The sequence below is a fragment of the Elgaria multicarinata genome, chromosome 1 (genome assembly GCF_023053635.1).
Source record: "Elgaria multicarinata webbii isolate HBS135686 ecotype San Diego chromosome 1, rElgMul1.1.pri, whole genome shotgun sequence".
In the NCBI taxonomy this organism is placed as follows: Eukaryota; Metazoa; Chordata; class Lepidosauria; order Squamata; family Anguidae; genus Elgaria; species Elgaria multicarinata.
Genome location: NC_086171.1, coordinates 106,137,566 through 106,154,173, shown reverse-complemented (window position 1 = coordinate 106,154,173; position 16,608 = coordinate 106,137,566). Strand labels below are relative to the sequence as shown.

Below are 16,608 nucleotides of genomic sequence, written 5' to 3'. Positions count from 1 at the left end.
CGTCTGTGCCAGGCAGAGGCACGGATGGTGCACTTCACCTCGGACATTTGGTCCAGCGAGGGCGGAGTGCACGCTTACCTGTCCCTGACGGCACACTGGTGGGCAGCCGTGGGGCAGGAAGGATCCAGCACTACAGGGACTGGCAAGGAGGGCTACTGCTGGGCCCTCCTCCACACGCAAGTGATGGACCAGTCCCACACGGCAGGGGAGATTACGGAGGCCATGAACCGCATGGTGGATGGGTGGCTAGCTGGGCAGAAGGTCACCCGCGGTTACATGGTCACGGACGGGGGAGCCAACATGGTGAAGGCGGTGCGCGACGGCGGATTCGAGGGCGTCCGCTGCATCGCGCACGTCTTGAACCTGGTGGTGAGGGATGGCCTTGGGATGGGCAGCAGCAAGCCCAACCTCGGTCCCCTGTCCGGGATCCGTAACCTCCTGGAGAGCTGCAGAAAGGTGGCAGGCCATTTCCACCACAGCGTCAAGGGCAGTCGCTTGCTGCGGGAGAAGCAGGAGGAGTTGAATCTCCCGCAGCACAGGCTAGTGCAGGATGTGGTGACACGCTGGAACTCCACCTACCTGATGCTGGAGCGGATGGTGGAGCAACAGCGTGCCATCCACGACTTGTTCAGGGTCAGGGACATGGGCGTCCACCACCTGGGCAAGCAGCAGTGGGACGCCATGTCCCAGCTGGTGGCGGTCCTCAAGCCGTTCCTGAACGCCACCGAGACCCTGAGCAAAAGCTCTGCCCTCCTCAGCCAGGTGATCCCTGTATGCAGGCATCTCCAGAAACAGATGGGCGACTTTCTGGAGTACAGGGATCCCGTCACCGGCAGGCGCTTCGAGCCCGAGGTCCGCGAAGCGGTGACTAGGCTGAGGGACGGCGTGACGCGGAGGCTGGAGCCCATCCAAACCGACAGGGTCCACATGTTGGCAGCCATGTGCGACCCTCGTGTGAAGGATGGGCTTTGTGGGCCAAATAGCAGGCAGCACTGGGTGGAAACGCTGGTGGGCGAAGTGCGGGCGGCATGGGCCAAGAGGGTGGGGCAGAGTGAGGCAGAGGAGCAGGCCACCCCTCCCCGCAGCAGCACCAGCAGCACCAGCAGCAGCCTCACCTGCATCCCTCCCAGCAGCAGCACAGGCGAGGGGTATTGGGAAGAGGCTCTGCACACCGTGTTTGGGCAGAGACCCTCCCCAGCCACCAGCCAGGATGACGCTGCAACCACCGTGCAGCGTTACCTGTCAGAGCCCATCGAGGACTCCTCCATGGACCCCCTGGCCTACTGGTCATCCCGTTTTCAGATTTGGCCGGACCTGGCGCGGGTGGCCATGGATCGACTCAGCTGCCCACCCACCAGTGTTCCAAGCGAGAGGGTGTTCTCTATGGCGGGCGACATAGTGACCCCTCACCGCTCTCGCTTGGAGCCGGACTTGGTGGAGCAGCTGGTCTTTCTGAAGGGCAATCTCCCCCTGCTGGGATACCCCACCCTCAAGCCCTCGTGGGAGTGACAGGCAGGCTCCCTTTAATTCCACCCCTCCTTGGGTTGGCAGGCACACTACAGTTCAGGCAGGCTGGTTTTTTCTCTGTAGGCACTAGGCAGAGTTTGTCACCGTGCGTGTGTGTGACTGACTGTGAGGGCAAAGCACCGCACTTGAGTTCATTTCATTTCTGTGGCGTCCGGTACAGCTTAGTCAACTCATCCGGATAGTTTTCCACCCAGTTCCAAAAGACTCCATTTATTTATTTATTTATTTATTTATTTATTTATTTAATTACATTTATATACCGCCCCACAGCCAAAGCTCTCTGGGCGGTTTACAACCGTTTGTCCATGATTGACTGCACGTTTAGGTGAGGTGCAAGCAGGGGGCAAGGCAATGCCTGGCACCACCACCACCACTAGCCAGGCTGCCTCTCTCCAGCAGTCCACGGGTCGCCCTTTGGAGTGCCCTGGGAGTGGAAGACGTACTCCCTGATCCAGAAGTATGGTTTTTTGAGAAGCAAACAGGCGAGTCCTCGCCTTTGAGAAGCAACCTTTCACTTGAACTCATGGAAGTCATTGACTTCAGCACAGCCACTACATAGAGGCTGTGGACCTCTGGGTGACTCCATCAGTGTGCTGATTTTGAGAAGCAACCTTTCACTGAAACTCATTCACTTCCCCAATTGAGGGTGAGGGAGGTTACACTCCAGCAGTCCACGGGTCGCCCTTTAGATAGCTCGGGGATCAAATGGAGTCCTTGATCTGTGTGCTGATTTTGAGAAGCAACCTTTCACTGAAACTCATTCACTTCCCCAATTGCGGCTGGTACTCCAACAGTCCACCGAACGCCCATAGCACAGCCACTTAGTGCATAGGGACAGTTTAAGTTTCCTCCTGAGAAGTGAGCACTCACTTCAACTCATGACAGCCATTGACTTCACCACAGCCACTACTGCGGATGCTGTGGTCCTCCAGGATGTGGGGATAAGTAGCAGTCGCTGGTCGAGCTTCTCTCCCCAGTCTCATATGGAGCAATTTTGAGCTCTCACTTCGACTTCAAGTTCAGACACTTGAGCACAGCCCCTACGGTGGAGGCACAGCTGGCCGTGCCTCTCTCCCCAACCACTGACTGCACAGGGACAGTTTAAGTTTCCTCCTGAGAAGTGAGCACTCACTTCAACTCATGACAGCCATTGACTTCACCACAGCCACTACTGTGGATGCTGTGGTCCTCCAGGATGTGGGGATAAGTAACAGTCGCTGGTCGAGCTTCTCTCCCCGGTCTCGTCCCACCCCTCTTCCGCTGTAACCCTGTCTTTGAGAAGCAAGCTGTCACTTCAACTCATGGACTTCCCCTATGTGCGGGTGGTACTCCAGTAGTCGACCGATCGCCCATAGCACAGCCACTTAGTGCGTAGGGACAGTTTAAGTTTCCTCCTGAGAAGCAAGCTGTCACTTCAACTCATGGACTTCCCCTATGTGCGGGTGGTACTCCAGGTGTCCACCGATCGCCCATACCACAGCCACTTTGTGTGTACGGACAGTTTAATTTTCCTGAGAAGTGAGCACTCACTTCAACTCATGGACTTCCCCAATTGCGGCTGGTACTCCAACAGTCCACCGAACGCCCATATCACAGCCACTTAGTGCATAGGGACAGTTTAAGTTTCCTCCTGAGAAGTGAGCTTTCACTTCGACTCATGACAGCCATTGACTTCACCACAGCCACTTCTCGGTGGATGCTTTGTTCCACCAGGATGTGGGTGAGGAGGATTAGTTGCAGCAGCTGGCCGAGCGTCTCTCCCCAGTCTCGCAATTCAAGTTATCTGAGAAGTGAGCTTTCACTTCGACTCATGGACTTCCCCTATGTGTGGGAGGTACTCCAGCAGTCGACCGATCGCCCATAGAACAGCCACTTAGTGTGTACGGACAGTTTAATTTTCCTGAGAAGTGAGCACTCACTTCAACTCATGAAACTCATGAAAGCCATAGACTTCCGAAGCAACCTCTCTCTCCTCAGTCTCATCCTCTTCCTCTTCCCCTTCTGCTGTAACCCGTCTTTGAGAAGCAAGCTTTCACTTAAACTCATCATTCACTTCCCCAACTGAGGGAGGTAAAGTCCAGCAGTCCACGGGTCGCCCTTTGGAGTGCCCTGGGAGTGGAAGACGTACTCCCTGATCCCGAAGTATGGTTTTGAGAAGTAAGCTGTCACTTGAACTCATGAGCCTCTGTGCAAAAGCTGTCCTTGTGTGTGTGGTTGTGAGTGTTACTGCAGCTGCCTGTCTCGCTGCGAAAATGAAACAGGCAAGTCCTCGCCTTTGAGAAGCAACCTTTCACTTAAACTCATGGAAGTCATTGACTTCAGCACAGCCACTACGTAGAGGCTGTGGACCTCTGGGTGACCCGATCAGTGTGCTGATTTTGAGAAGCAACCTTTCACTGAAACTCATTCACTTCCCCAATTGCGGCTGGTACTCCAGTAGTCCACCGAACTCCCATAGCACAGCCACTTAGTGCATAGGGACAGTTTAAGTTTCCTCCTGAGAAGTGAGCACTCACTTCAACTCATGACAGCCATTGACTTCACCACAGCCACTACTGCGGATGCTGTGGTCCTCCAGGATGTGGGTGAGGATTAGTCGCAGCAGCTGGTCGAGCTCCTCTCCCTGGTCTCGTCCCACCCCTCTTCCGCTGTAACGCCCTCTTTGAGAAGCAAGCTGTCACTGAAACTCATGAAAGCCATAGACTTCCGAAGCAACCTTTCACTTCAACTCATTGACTTCCCCTTTGAGAAAAAGCTAAGCTCCAGTAATGCACCGTTTTTCCGTGGGACAGCTCTCTTTCGAGAAGCTGCACTGCATATGCAGCAGTGCCATGGCTTTGAGAAGCCGAGACCCATCCCAGCCACCGGGAACCGGAGGAAAACTCCAGCAGTCCACGGGTCACCCTTTAGATAGCTCGGGGATCAAATGGAGTCCTTGATCTGTGTGCTGATTTTGAGAAGCAACCTTTCACTGAAACTCATTCACTTCCCCAATTGCGGCTGGTACTCCAACAGTCCACCGAACTCCCATAGCACAGCCACTTAGTGCATACTAGGGACAGTTTAAGTTTCCTCCTGAGAAGTCAGCACTCACTTCGACTCATGACAGCCATTGACTTCACCACAGCCACTTTGTGTGGGATGCTGTGGTCCTCCAGGATGTGGGGATTAGTAGTAGTCACTGGTCGAGCTTGTCTCCCCGGTCTCGTCCCACCCCTCTTCCGCTGTAACCCTGTCTTTGAGAAGCAAGCTGTCACTTCAACTCATGGACTTCCCCTCAGAGAAAAAGCTAAGCTCCAGCAGTCCACCGATCTCCCGTAGCACAGCCACTACGTTTCCTGAGAAGTGAGCTCTCACTTCAACTCGTCTTGTAGTGCGCCCGCCGAGTTGAGCACAGCCACTACAGTGGAGGCGCCTGCCCGCCTGCCTGGGAGCCATCCTTGTGAGGTAGCTGGATCTGCTGGGACTGACTCCCCCACAGATCTATGGCTTACTTGTGCAAGGTACCAGCTTTTCTGGGCCCGCCAACCCATGCCTGCCTGCCTGTCTGCCCGCCTCCCCCGGGGTGCTGCTGTGGTGGGGCATCTGCCAGGACTGACTCCTCGCCTACTCTGCCTGCCTCTCTGCCCGCCTGGTGCCTGGTTTGCTCCCAATCGTCCTCCTCTGTGCCCCTCAAGGCGTAACTGCTGGCTTAGAAAGAAAGAACCAGCCATCTTTGCCTCACTTTGCGCCCACTTATGGGTTGGTTTGCTATGCGTTAGTGCTCAAGCCATCCTTGCGGCACTACAATGCATGCTGCCTGCCTGCTTTCCCTCCCTTCTCCCCTTCCCGCCTTGCAGCGATGGTGTATGTGTCTTGCTTTGACTAAGGGGAGAAGTCCTTCCTGCGCTCACTTAGACTTTATCAAATTCAATAATCCCTTTTTCAAATGTGCCAGAAGATTTAGGGTTATCTCGTGGCATGTTGGGATTGCCTTGGAACTGGCCCCATTGAGCTGTCTGCAATTGCAACTTTAAATCCCTGACATACTGGAGTGTTCAAATTTCAAAAGTTCCCCTAACATCAGGGGATGATGGGATTGCCTTGAAACTTGGTGTCCATGGGGACACATGGGTAAGCTGTCATGGGACCAAAGGATAGGTTTCTAACGTGCAAATTGACGTAGTTGTAGAATGGGACTTGATTTGGGGTGAGTTAAAAAGTTTAAGCCGCGCCAAAAATCAGGGGATGATGGGATTTGCTTGCAACTTGGCGTGCATGTGGACACATGGATAAGCTCTCATGGTGCCGAGTTTGAGGTTTCTAACATGCAAATTGACGGAGCTATCCCAAGGGGTGTGAATGGGGTGCCCGATTTTCATAAATTCCCCAAAAATCAGGGGATGATGGGATTGCCTTGAAACTTGGCGTGCATGTGGACACGTGGATAAGCTATCATGGTGCTGAGTTTGAGGTTTCTAACGTGCAAATTGACGTAGTTGTAGAATGGGACAATTTGGGGTGAGTTAAGCCATGCCAAAAATCAGGGGATGATGGGATTTGCTTGCAACTTGGCGTGCATGTGGACACATGGATAAGCTGCCCTGGTGCCGAGTTTGAGGTTTCTAACATGCAAATTGACGGAGCTATCCCAAGGGGTGTGAATGGGGTGCCCGATTTTCATAAATTCCCCAAAAATCAGGGGATGATGGGATTGCCTTGAAACTTGGCGTGCATGTGGACACGTGGATAAGCTATCATGGTGCTGAGTTTGAGGTTTCTAACGTGCAAATTGACGGAGCTATCTAAAGGGGTGTGAATTAGGGTTATGGGAGGTGCGTTAGAGGGTAGAGCCGCGCCAAAAATCAGGGGATGATGGGATTTGCTTGCAACTTGGCGTGCATGTGGACACATGGATAAGCTGCCCTGGTGCCGAGTTTGAGGTTTCTAACATGCAAATTGACGGAGCTATCCCAAGGGGTGTGAATGGGGTGCCCGATTTTCAAAAATTCGCCAAAAATCAGGGGATGATGGGATTGCCTTGAAACTTGGCGTGTGTGTGTATACGCCCATGAGGTGTCATGGTGCCAAACGTGAGGTTTCTAACTTCAACGGAAAAAAAGTTGTTTACTTTTTTAGCTTTCAATGCAACCCTATGGGGGGGCAAAAACGGAGCTCCGGATCCGGATCCGGAGCTCCGAGCGGAGCGGAGCGGAAGTGGGCGGAGCGGGGGCGGGGCGGAGCGACCCGCTCCGAAAAATGGCGGATCTGCAAGTGAAGCGGAGCGGGGGGTCCGTGCACACCCCTAGTGAATGCTAGTCTTCACACAATATATGCAAACATTTTCTGAGATCCCAGGAAATTTCCGGGGGCCCCTTTTAGACCCCGGGCCCAGGTATGATGTACCCCCTGCACCCCCCTCTCATGGGCCCTAAGCCACATCATATCCTCCCTATTGTCACTGCTGCTTTGCAAAGGCGGAAGCCCAGGTTTGGCTTCAGTTGGAATGGTAAAATTGCTTCTGGTTGCTGCTTATGCTTGTCTGTCCTCCTAGCTTCCGAATGGCGCAAGGACTCCAATCTGCAGATAGCGCTCTCTCTCTCTCTCTCTGTATGTATGAGTGTGTGTGCAGCTAAGAGAGCAAAGCTCCTGCTGCAATCATCACTTCCCCATAAGTGCCTTAGCCCAAAGACTTTATGCAGGAGACCTGGTAATTGCCTCCGGCTGCTTCTTCTTTTGTTCTGTCTTCCCAAAGGGCTACAATCTAGGCCGGGCTACAGAGAAGGTCATGCAGATAACAAATCAAAGGCCTATTGTATTCACCATTGCCCTACCTATCAGCAGTTTTAAATGTTTCATGTTCAGAGGTCTCGTTCTGCAAATCTCTTAACTTTAAACATTTTTGTAGTGTTGTTTCCATTCATTTATGAGCTAGCAGTACTTCTGCTTGCAAGAGAGTTTATACACATTTACCTGCAAGAGTAAATATTCCCAACTTGCTCCAATATAAGACCTGCAATCCTCTTGACATCAGCTACCTTAGCCAGATGTGTAGAACCATCATGTACAGTACAGAAATCAGAGGAATGGGGTTGTCCTCCGGGTTATTTAGGAATACTCACCTGTGCAGCAGTATAAAGGACACTCCACCACCACTGAACCAGTTACATTGACGCAACTGAATGTGCAAAAGTGTTAATAGTTACTTTTTTAAGGAAGTTCCATACAGCATAGCTTGAATGTGTTCGTCCCACCTACTGATGTAAGACTCAGATCGTGTTGCAGTTCAGAACAGGGCCAGGTGAAGGAGACCTGTCTCCAACAAGAGTTGGGGCCCGTTCAGATGCACACGGGTGGGGGAACCTCAGAGAGGGGAGGGGTAATGGAACCATGACAAGTGGGCCCGGACACAATCGCGGAACCACGCTGCACCCCGTGGTTCCACTACCCGCCCCCTTCTGTGTTTAGAGTACTTACCACCGTGCATCCTGCACACCAAATGGTGGGTGGTCAGCAGCCGCTCCATTGATAAAAATGAAAGAAAAGAAGAAAGGAATGCCAACTATAGGGAAGGTCGTTGGCAGCAAGAACATCACTGGAAGTGTTAGTTGCTCTTGCTAGTGGACTCTATGGTCACTGCCATTTAAAAAACATTTCAGGTGAAATGGACCAAAATGCCCATGGGCTTCCAGTCAGATGACACAGGAACCACCATGGATGCCCACTAACCATCTTGCAGAAAATGTGTAGCAGGCATGGATAGTCTCCCCACACACGACATGCCAACCCACTGTGGAACGGGTTTTTCCATGATCCACAGTGGGTTAGCATGTCATCTGAACAGGCCTACTGCCTCCTAGTTGTGCACACCAGCAAGCGAGCCTGGCCCAGAAAGCTTCGCAGAAGGTTAAAAAGCTTCACTGGAGGAGCTCTAATATAATTGTGAGAAGGATTCGTTTGGCATATTTCCTTGTGACTTCCTTACAAACCAGATAAATGTTTTTTCTTGCCTCTTGCAATGATGAGAACAACTCATAGTAAAAATAGTTGAGTGTTGTAAAGAGGAGTCAGTGGTAAAAAATAAATAAATAAGCCCATATAAAATATGCATCCTGCTATTTGTTTCTCTTTCTTTCTGTGTTTGAACACCTTCAGCTTTAGCTGTTCCTTCTTCTTTTTAACTTGTCTTCTTTACCAACTTAGCCTTGTCCATCTCTTTACCATTCTCCCGTCCATTTGAAAACGTACTCTTCCCCTTTACTCATTCTACATTCTAATGAGCCTACCTTTCTTCCTTTCCTTTCCTTTCCTTTCCTTTCCTTTCCTTTCCTTTCCCTTCCTTCTCTTCTCTGTTTCCTTCTTATGGGCTTTAGCTAGACCTAAGGTTTATCCTGGGGTCGTCCCTGCCTGCTCCCGGGATATCCCGTGTGTCATTTACATGAACAGGGATGACCCTGGGACATCCCGGGATAAACCTTTAGATCTAGCTAAGGCCTTATTCTTGTTTTCCTTTTCCTTCCTTGCTTCCTCTTGCTTTCCTGCCTTCCATTTTCTTTCTCTTCATTTTCATTCCTTCCATTCTTCCCCAAGGTCATCTGTCTTGATCGCTTTCTTTCCATTTCCCCCTTCTCTGCTTTCTTTTTTCTTCTGCTCCTCATTTCCAACTATTACACTTTCACACAGACTCTTTGCCCACTCACCACCTCAGGAATTTTTGATTCTCGTCCAACATTGCCAGGAGCCACCTGTCAGCTTCAGTGACTCAAGGGGCTCCTTGGGGCAATAACATATTTTTACGGCACTGACAAAACACGACAGAATTGTTAGATTCCCACACCATGACTCTGCCACATATGTTCCTGCCTCAGCAACATTAGGGGGCAAACCTATCAGAGAATAAACAGCAGCAGCTTGAGAATAGCAACATATTTTGGGCCAGCACTCTGATTGCCCCCTTTTGCCTTCCTACCATCCTGCAGAAATCAAACTTCTCCCCGAAGACCCTACTTTTCCTTCTCCTACTTTTTTCTACAAACTGCCCTAAGCCCTTTAGTGTATTAAATGCTGTAGTCCCTGCCAGGACTGAGCAAGATATTTGCTACCTTAGGTGGAGCAGCAAATTGTGCTCTGTCCAAGCCAAGGTATATAGTTTGGCACCTGACGCTGAAAATCCTACAATCACCTCTGCCCTTCCCAGGCAGTAAAACAGAACAGTAATAAATTAAACAGCTGCCATTTCATGATACCCAAAGTTAAGTGTCTGAAGCAACTGCTTCACCCAGTGTCATGGGAGAGCCAGACTGCTGCCCTCTAACTGCCACAGAACAAAAGGCGCATCATAATAGAAGTTCATGCATCACCTCCATTCTGTTTAGGTCATAGTGAGATGAGCAAAATGCTATCCTAAATTGTGCCAGATGGCGGAACAACACGTTACCACTTTGCAGTTCATATAACACCCTGTGTAATGACACTCAGAACCAAAGTGTTCTATGAGCAGGTGGTCGGTCAGAAACAGTTCTGTCTAAAGCCAGTGGAGTAGTGAAACTCAGGATGGTAGACATTTTGAGTTCAATTGCTGCTAGGATGGCCATGGGTCCTCTTTTAAGGGGTGCTGGAGGACTCTCCTCTATTTGACAGTGTGCACTATTTGAAGGGCTCTTCAGTCCAAGTCCAGTTTAAAGATGAAGAACCCTGAGAAGAGTAAGATGGCAGGGACCTTTAAGGCCCTCCCCTGGAGGGTCCTCCAAGCCCTTCCCGCTGGTATAATTCCCATGGTTATCTCCAATCTAAGGCTGGAGATAATAGTGGGGGTGCGGGCACCCTCCCTTGTAGACTTTCTTGGCTGGCCGTTGTTGAAACAGGATGGCATGATAACGTGGATCCTTTTATGCTCATGTTATTGGCTTAGGTTTGCTCGGTTCAAAGGGGCTTTGTCTCATGCTCTGTAACTGTGCATGGGATTACAGCTGTGTGTCCCAATCTTATGCAGCCAGTGCTAGGCAGAGCTTAGACATTCACAACTCTGCATAGTATTGGTCTGTTAAATGTTAAAAGAAGAGGTCATTATATGGAATGAGGCCATTGGTCCATCTAACCCAGTATTGCCCACCAGGGTTTCAGGCAGGAGTCTTTCTTAGCACTACCTGGAGAGGCCAGGGATTGAAACTGGGACCATTTACATGCAAAGTAGGTGCCCTGCTGCTGAGCTATACCCCCTCCTCCTGGATGTTTTTGAGAGCAGAACTGATGATGTCATCTGCCAGAGTACCAGGTGAATTAACAGGCCCTCCTTAGTATGGGGTGAATGAAGTGATAATAAGTCTTTCAAGTTTTATTTGGGAAAAAAGCATAAACTTTTGTCTTTGTGACAAATTAGCCTAGAGAAAGTCTGAGATTGAAGAAAATAATCAAGTAGAGGCTGCATGCGTTTTCCTTTTCTTTAGTGCGGCTCCTACTTCACACTAGCAATTTATTTTGCCAGAAGGTTTGCAGTTCTAATTAAAAGCTAAACACTGTATCTCTGCTGACTCAAAAAAGATTATTTGCTCAATGTGTGTTACGTATTGAACTCATGCAGTCAAAAGTAAGGATCACTTGGGGCCGATGGAGTTTACTCTCAAAACAACGCATACAATTGCAGTCATGCCCCATAAACATAACTGCGAGATTTTATGGTTTTGGATGTCTTTTATGATGGAGTTTTTAACCAGTGTTAGCTCCTTTGAATATTTTATTAATACTTCATTAATTTTCTTAATCCATTGTTTTTATTTTAACTGTCTCATTACCATGACCACCATAGCAACTTGAGGTTGCTACTGTAGGCTGACTGAAGGGATGGCACACAGCTGATTGTGGCTTCTTTCCCCCTCCCCAGATGTGTGTGGACAAACACACAACTCAATGAAAAAGAATAAAAGTGCTCTGAACTTGGGCCAGCAACCAGCTTTTCAAAACCTCCTTCAATCATAAGATGAAGCGAGAATAAGACAAGAGAGGGAGCACTTCCGGTTGTATGTGGATCTTCCCAAACACTTCCTTTTCCTGGCAGCTGCATGTCTGCTTTTTAGAGAAATGATACAAGGACAAGAAAAGGGAGTCGGTAATGGATTTAGCACAGGGAGCAAGAAGGTATGGAATGTGCATTAGCCCCAGTGGACCAAGAAGTTTCCAAATCATTCACATAAACAGCAGCAAATAGCTGGAAGAATCCCAAGAGAGATGGAAATTGGACTTACTCAGTTCTGCTTACTCATAACATCCCATTCAGGGTGACCAGACCTAAAAGGAAGATAGGATGCTTATACCAATCATCATTGTATGGAAGATACATTTTTGGTAGATGCTGTTCATCATTTGGGGGCTGAGAAAACCTTCACCTGTCAAAACTCCTATCTTTTAGGCAGGCGTTAAAGCACTCTCCTCCTTCACATATCACATCACGGCTCCAAACACAACTAGAGACTGCAGTTTAGCTAAAAGGAAGGAGTGGGGCTGAACAAGCATAGGATATGCTTTAAAACAGGGACGGATGGAAGATAGGTCATGGTCCATAAGGCAACTTTTGGTGGATCACCTGTTGCCTGTTAGATAGCTGTTGATAGAAATAGTAGCCGTGAGTGCTAAATAGAACCTCCATGTTTAGAGGGTGTATACCTTTGAATATCAAATGCAGGAGACAAACCACAGAGAAGGTCTGTTGCCTTCATACCCCATTTGTGAGCTTTCCAGAGGCATCTAGCTTGTCATTGTTGGAAATAAGATGCTAGACCAGATGGACTAATCCAGCAGGGCAGTTCTTATTCTGGTCAAGTGTCTGCAGCGCTTCCATTTCTGCCTGACAAAGTCCTGCAATGCTCAAAAACAGCATTTCCTGCATTTCCAACATGCCTTTTCTTTTCTCAGTTAGACACACTACATTCATCCAATCCTACCTACCTCCTGCAAAAAAGTTTATTTCTAGCATATATAAGAATCACCCACCCTCAGAGTAGCCCAATTTCCAGGCTTCTGCATGCAAAAGAAATTATTCTTCCCACCTGCCCATAGTAGAGACTGATTTGAAAGGAGCCAGAGCAAGGAATCATGCAGAGATGCGGTGGGCAGCCTCTTCTCTGGGTGGATGCATTGGGCTCATAGTAGACTTCATTTCTTATGGCAAACCTGATGTTTTCTCACAGCCGTGGCACTCAGTTTGCAAATGACTATTCTAAACTAACACGAGTTGGTTGAATATTAACAAGCAGTTCGTAACTGCCTTCAAATATCTGAAGGGTTCTCATGCAGAAGATAGAGCAGACTCGTTTTCTGTTGTTCCAAAGGGCAGGACTAGAACTGAAGGGTGGAAATGGCAGGGAAGAAGGTTTGAGCTAATTATCAGGAGAAATGTTCTAGGAAGAGCTGTTTACTTTAGAAGACGGTCAGCTTCCTTTCGCTGGAGGTAGAGACTGTCTTCCATCTATCAGTGATGCTGTAGTTACAACTTGCATTGACCAGAGGGGTTAGACTAGGTGACCAGCAAGGTCCCTTCCAACTCTAAAATGCTATGATAGTAGAGGAAGGAAAAGTTTGCACAGACAACACATCCAACTTCCATGCCTTACTAGTCAGAGGAAGTTCCATTTCCCAGGATATAGAGCCACATTATATAAGGAATCCACAACTAATGCCAACGACAATAAAATTAGGGTACTATGAATTGTCCCATTTATTAGATGTCAAGGGCTTTACATCCAATATGGTAACCCAGAATCCCTTGTAATATTACAGAAGATGCCGGGGAACATTCCCTGGTTTGTCCAGGGGCTGTTCCTTGCAGCAGCCAACGATCTTGGATGGGACCTGGTTCAAGCCTCATCGGTCAGACGTTCTCCCACATAAAACACAGCTCACATGGCTGTTGCAAGAACAAAAATGATGAAAAGGGACAATGCATATATTTAGCATTCTATAAACAAACACTGGTGGAACAGCTTCTTTAGCTTGCTGAACCATTTCATGTGGGTGAAAGAAAGAAAAAAGAAGTGACTGAAAGCTATAAACATTAGAGATAAGGTGCCACTTCACACATTACGCAGATGTTTGCCGCCAAGTGTATGCTCAACAGTCAGCAGCAACCAATCTCGCCTCTCTGACAAGCGCACCTGTACAAAACACATGTTTGTCACATTGATACAGTACGTTTTATGGTGTACATGCGGGAGAAATGCATGTATGGTGTACAATGTATGGTGTACATTGGATGTATACCCCCATCCCACGCCATCCACAAATGTGATGTAAGCAGTAGCCCTAGGATGTTTTCACTTGGTGAATGCGTTCATGCCTCCTCAAGGAGCCTGACTCGGTGAAGTCCTGAGCACAGTATGCGCAAGAGTAGGGTTTCTCTCCGGTATGGATCCGCTGATGCCGATGCAGTGAAGTCAGGCGTGTGAACGTCCCACCACATTCTTCGCAATAGAAGGGACGTTCCCCTGTATGAATTTTCTGGTGCCTTTTCAGCCTGAGCAGCTGGACAAAGGCTTTTCCACACTCTTGACATTTGTAAGGCTTGTCCTGCCGATGAATCACTTTGTGCTTCGACAGCAAATTAGACGTCCGGAAGGCCTTACCGCAAGTAGGGCATATATAAGGTTTAGGTTGTTCTGTTCCTGGCTCTTCTAGACACACCTGGGAGGCAACGGCCCCACTATTTTGGTTCTGATGCACTAAAGATGCTGTAAGCGAAGACCCATGAGTTTTTGAATGTTCTATTTTGTGCACATTCCGTAGGTGCCTCCAGAGGTCAACTTTATGAATGAAACCTTTGTCACACTCTGGGCACTTGTAGGGTCTGTCACTTGCGTGGATGAGTTTGTGCATTTTTAAGTTGGCCATATGGAAGAACTCTTTGCTACAGATGGGGCACTGGTACGAGCTTTCAGCCATGTGGTACTCCTGATGTTCTTGTAATCGCCTGTGGTTGTGGAACGTTTCTCTGCATTCCTTGCAACTGTAAGGTGAGATGTCCCCAGACAGGGGCACCAGGTCCTCCTCATCAAAAGAATCAGTGGTGATGATGTCATCATGACCCTTGTTCATTCTTCCTTGATATCCTTTAGCATGCTCAGGTGAACAGAGCTCTAAGTCTTCGTCGTCACACTGCAGGTCAAAGTTGGTACTGGAAGTGACGAAGACTCCAGCAGTGGCTGAATCACTCCACTGACAGCATATACCACGACTTTCCTCTTCTTCACAGTGCAGTTCCATGGGGAGCTCCTGTCGTCCAGAAGGCCCATCGGGGCTGCAGTCAGAGCTGGGAGGCAGAGAGTAGTCTTTCTCCACTTCTAGCTGTAGACTGGCTTTCTGACCCCCCCACTCGGAAATACAGTTGGAGTCATCTGAATGATCTTCTCTGGTGTCATCGTCAGACTCCCAGTTTACTTCCACATCCATATTTCAGGAATGCTTATTACATACGATAAATTGCAGAGGTGGTCCACCAACTTATGTTCTTACAATGAACTTTCCGCCTCTTGAGCTCCACTCACAGCTGGACCTAGAAAAGGCAAGATATGCTTTGTTTAAGCAGCCTTCCATGGCTCATTGCAGACACAAAGACTGGCTGACAACAGCGTCTTATTCAAACTCTGTGTCATGGACAAATGGTCTGACATGGTATAGCTGAACAATCAGGCTTATAGGGATTTGTGAAGTACCTCTTAATTATCCCATACTGAAAAGAGGGGGGAGACATACATTGACATTGTTAAAATGGTTGTTTGCTATCCATCTTCCAGCTTGGGCAGGTACCCTTATTGCTTCATCTTAGATAAACAAGTGGATGGGAGCAGAGAGCGGGGTTCGATGCCATCTGCTGAAATAGGGATGCAGCCAATCAGATTTCTGCCCAGGTTATAGTGCCAGCTCCACTCCTTGAGTGGGCCCACCTTGTCCCTTGCTGCTGTCATTGCTGCCCATTTGTTTGCGTCTCCTGCTGGGCCACCACACCTCCCCATGAGATACTAAGGCCTGTGGAGGTGACTGTTCCTTGTCCTTGCTCCTCCCGCTACCTGTTTAAAGAGGGAAGGGGAACAGGCAGCCACAGCACAGAGGATGGACAGCAGGGACAGGAGGCTCTGGGGATTAGCAGAGGGCTCACCACTAGAGTGTTGACCACCTTGTCACCAGCCTTGCCAGGACCCATGTTATAAAACCTATCTTCATGGAGTTTCTATAAAGTCAAAGTGGGCTATGCAAAGCAAGGAAAAGGCATGCTTGGGTGGGACGCAGCAGTGCTCCAAGTTTCTCAATCATTAATTCTGAGAGCCAAAACAGACATCATCATTATTATTTATTTATTTATATAGCACCAACAATGTACCTCAATTTAAACGTGTGTCTAGCAGCTGTGTAGTGTCTCTCTCCGCCCCAGGGGCTTTTACGATCCAGATTGGGGGCCCTTCACCTACTCTAGAGTATACATTTAGGAAAGACATACCTGCTAGCCACACATTCAAAGTCATGCCTGTTTTGGTCCCTACATAGAGGACTAAAAAACGGAGAGACAAGAGGAGTAACAGGGCAGCATCCTCGCTTGACTACTCCTGTCCTGGGCAGGCTGGTCCTTACATACCTGCACTGCGAAGGGTGGGGATGGTTTTTGGAAGAGGCTTTTTCACCCCCTGACGCGCAGTGTTTTCTGCACGAAGGAGAGGCAGGGTCTCCCCTCCCTCCCTCCACTTCGGTGCAAAAAAGATCTACACACTGATCCATAATGACGGATGGAAGGAGAAGAGCTGGGGATGCGGAGTGTGTGCGTGGGTGGGCGGGTGAGAAATGGGCGAGCCCAAGCTCTTATTTACCAGCTTCTTTTCGGCTTCGCAGCTTCTTCTCCGGGAAGGGCTCCTCCTCTCCTGAGCACTTTCTCCTAGATCTGTGCAGACATCAGAGCGCTCGCTGCCCATCTTGGCCAACGGAAGCCACGCCCCCTTGTTATTAATTATGATTTATCTCTCCGCCGCCCCCTTAGCTGCGACCATTGGCAGCAAAAGAGCGGGGGGGGGGAGGGTAGATGACTAACAAACCACCTTTCTCTCTCAACCTTTTCAGCGTGATTGA

The 16,608-nt window shown here is 49.1% G+C and overlaps 1 protein-coding gene across 1 annotated transcript; it reads right to left on the bottom strand.

Annotated features, from left to right (window-relative positions):
* Nucleotides 1–13,685: 13,685 nt before the first annotated feature.
* Nucleotides 13,686–16,378, bottom strand: LOC134392648 (zinc finger protein 664-like). Its single transcript, XM_063117140.1, has 2 exons — nucleotides 16,353–16,378; nucleotides 13,686–15,046 (listed from the first exon to the last, which is right to left on the bottom strand). The coding sequence occupies exon 2, from the start codon at nucleotides 14,941–14,943 to the stop codon at nucleotides 13,801–13,803; it is 1,143 nt and encodes a 380-aa protein (XP_062973210.1). The 5' UTR covers nucleotides 14,944–15,046; nucleotides 16,353–16,378; the 3' UTR covers nucleotides 13,686–13,800.
* Between the last annotated feature and the right edge of the window lie 230 nt (nucleotides 16,379–16,608).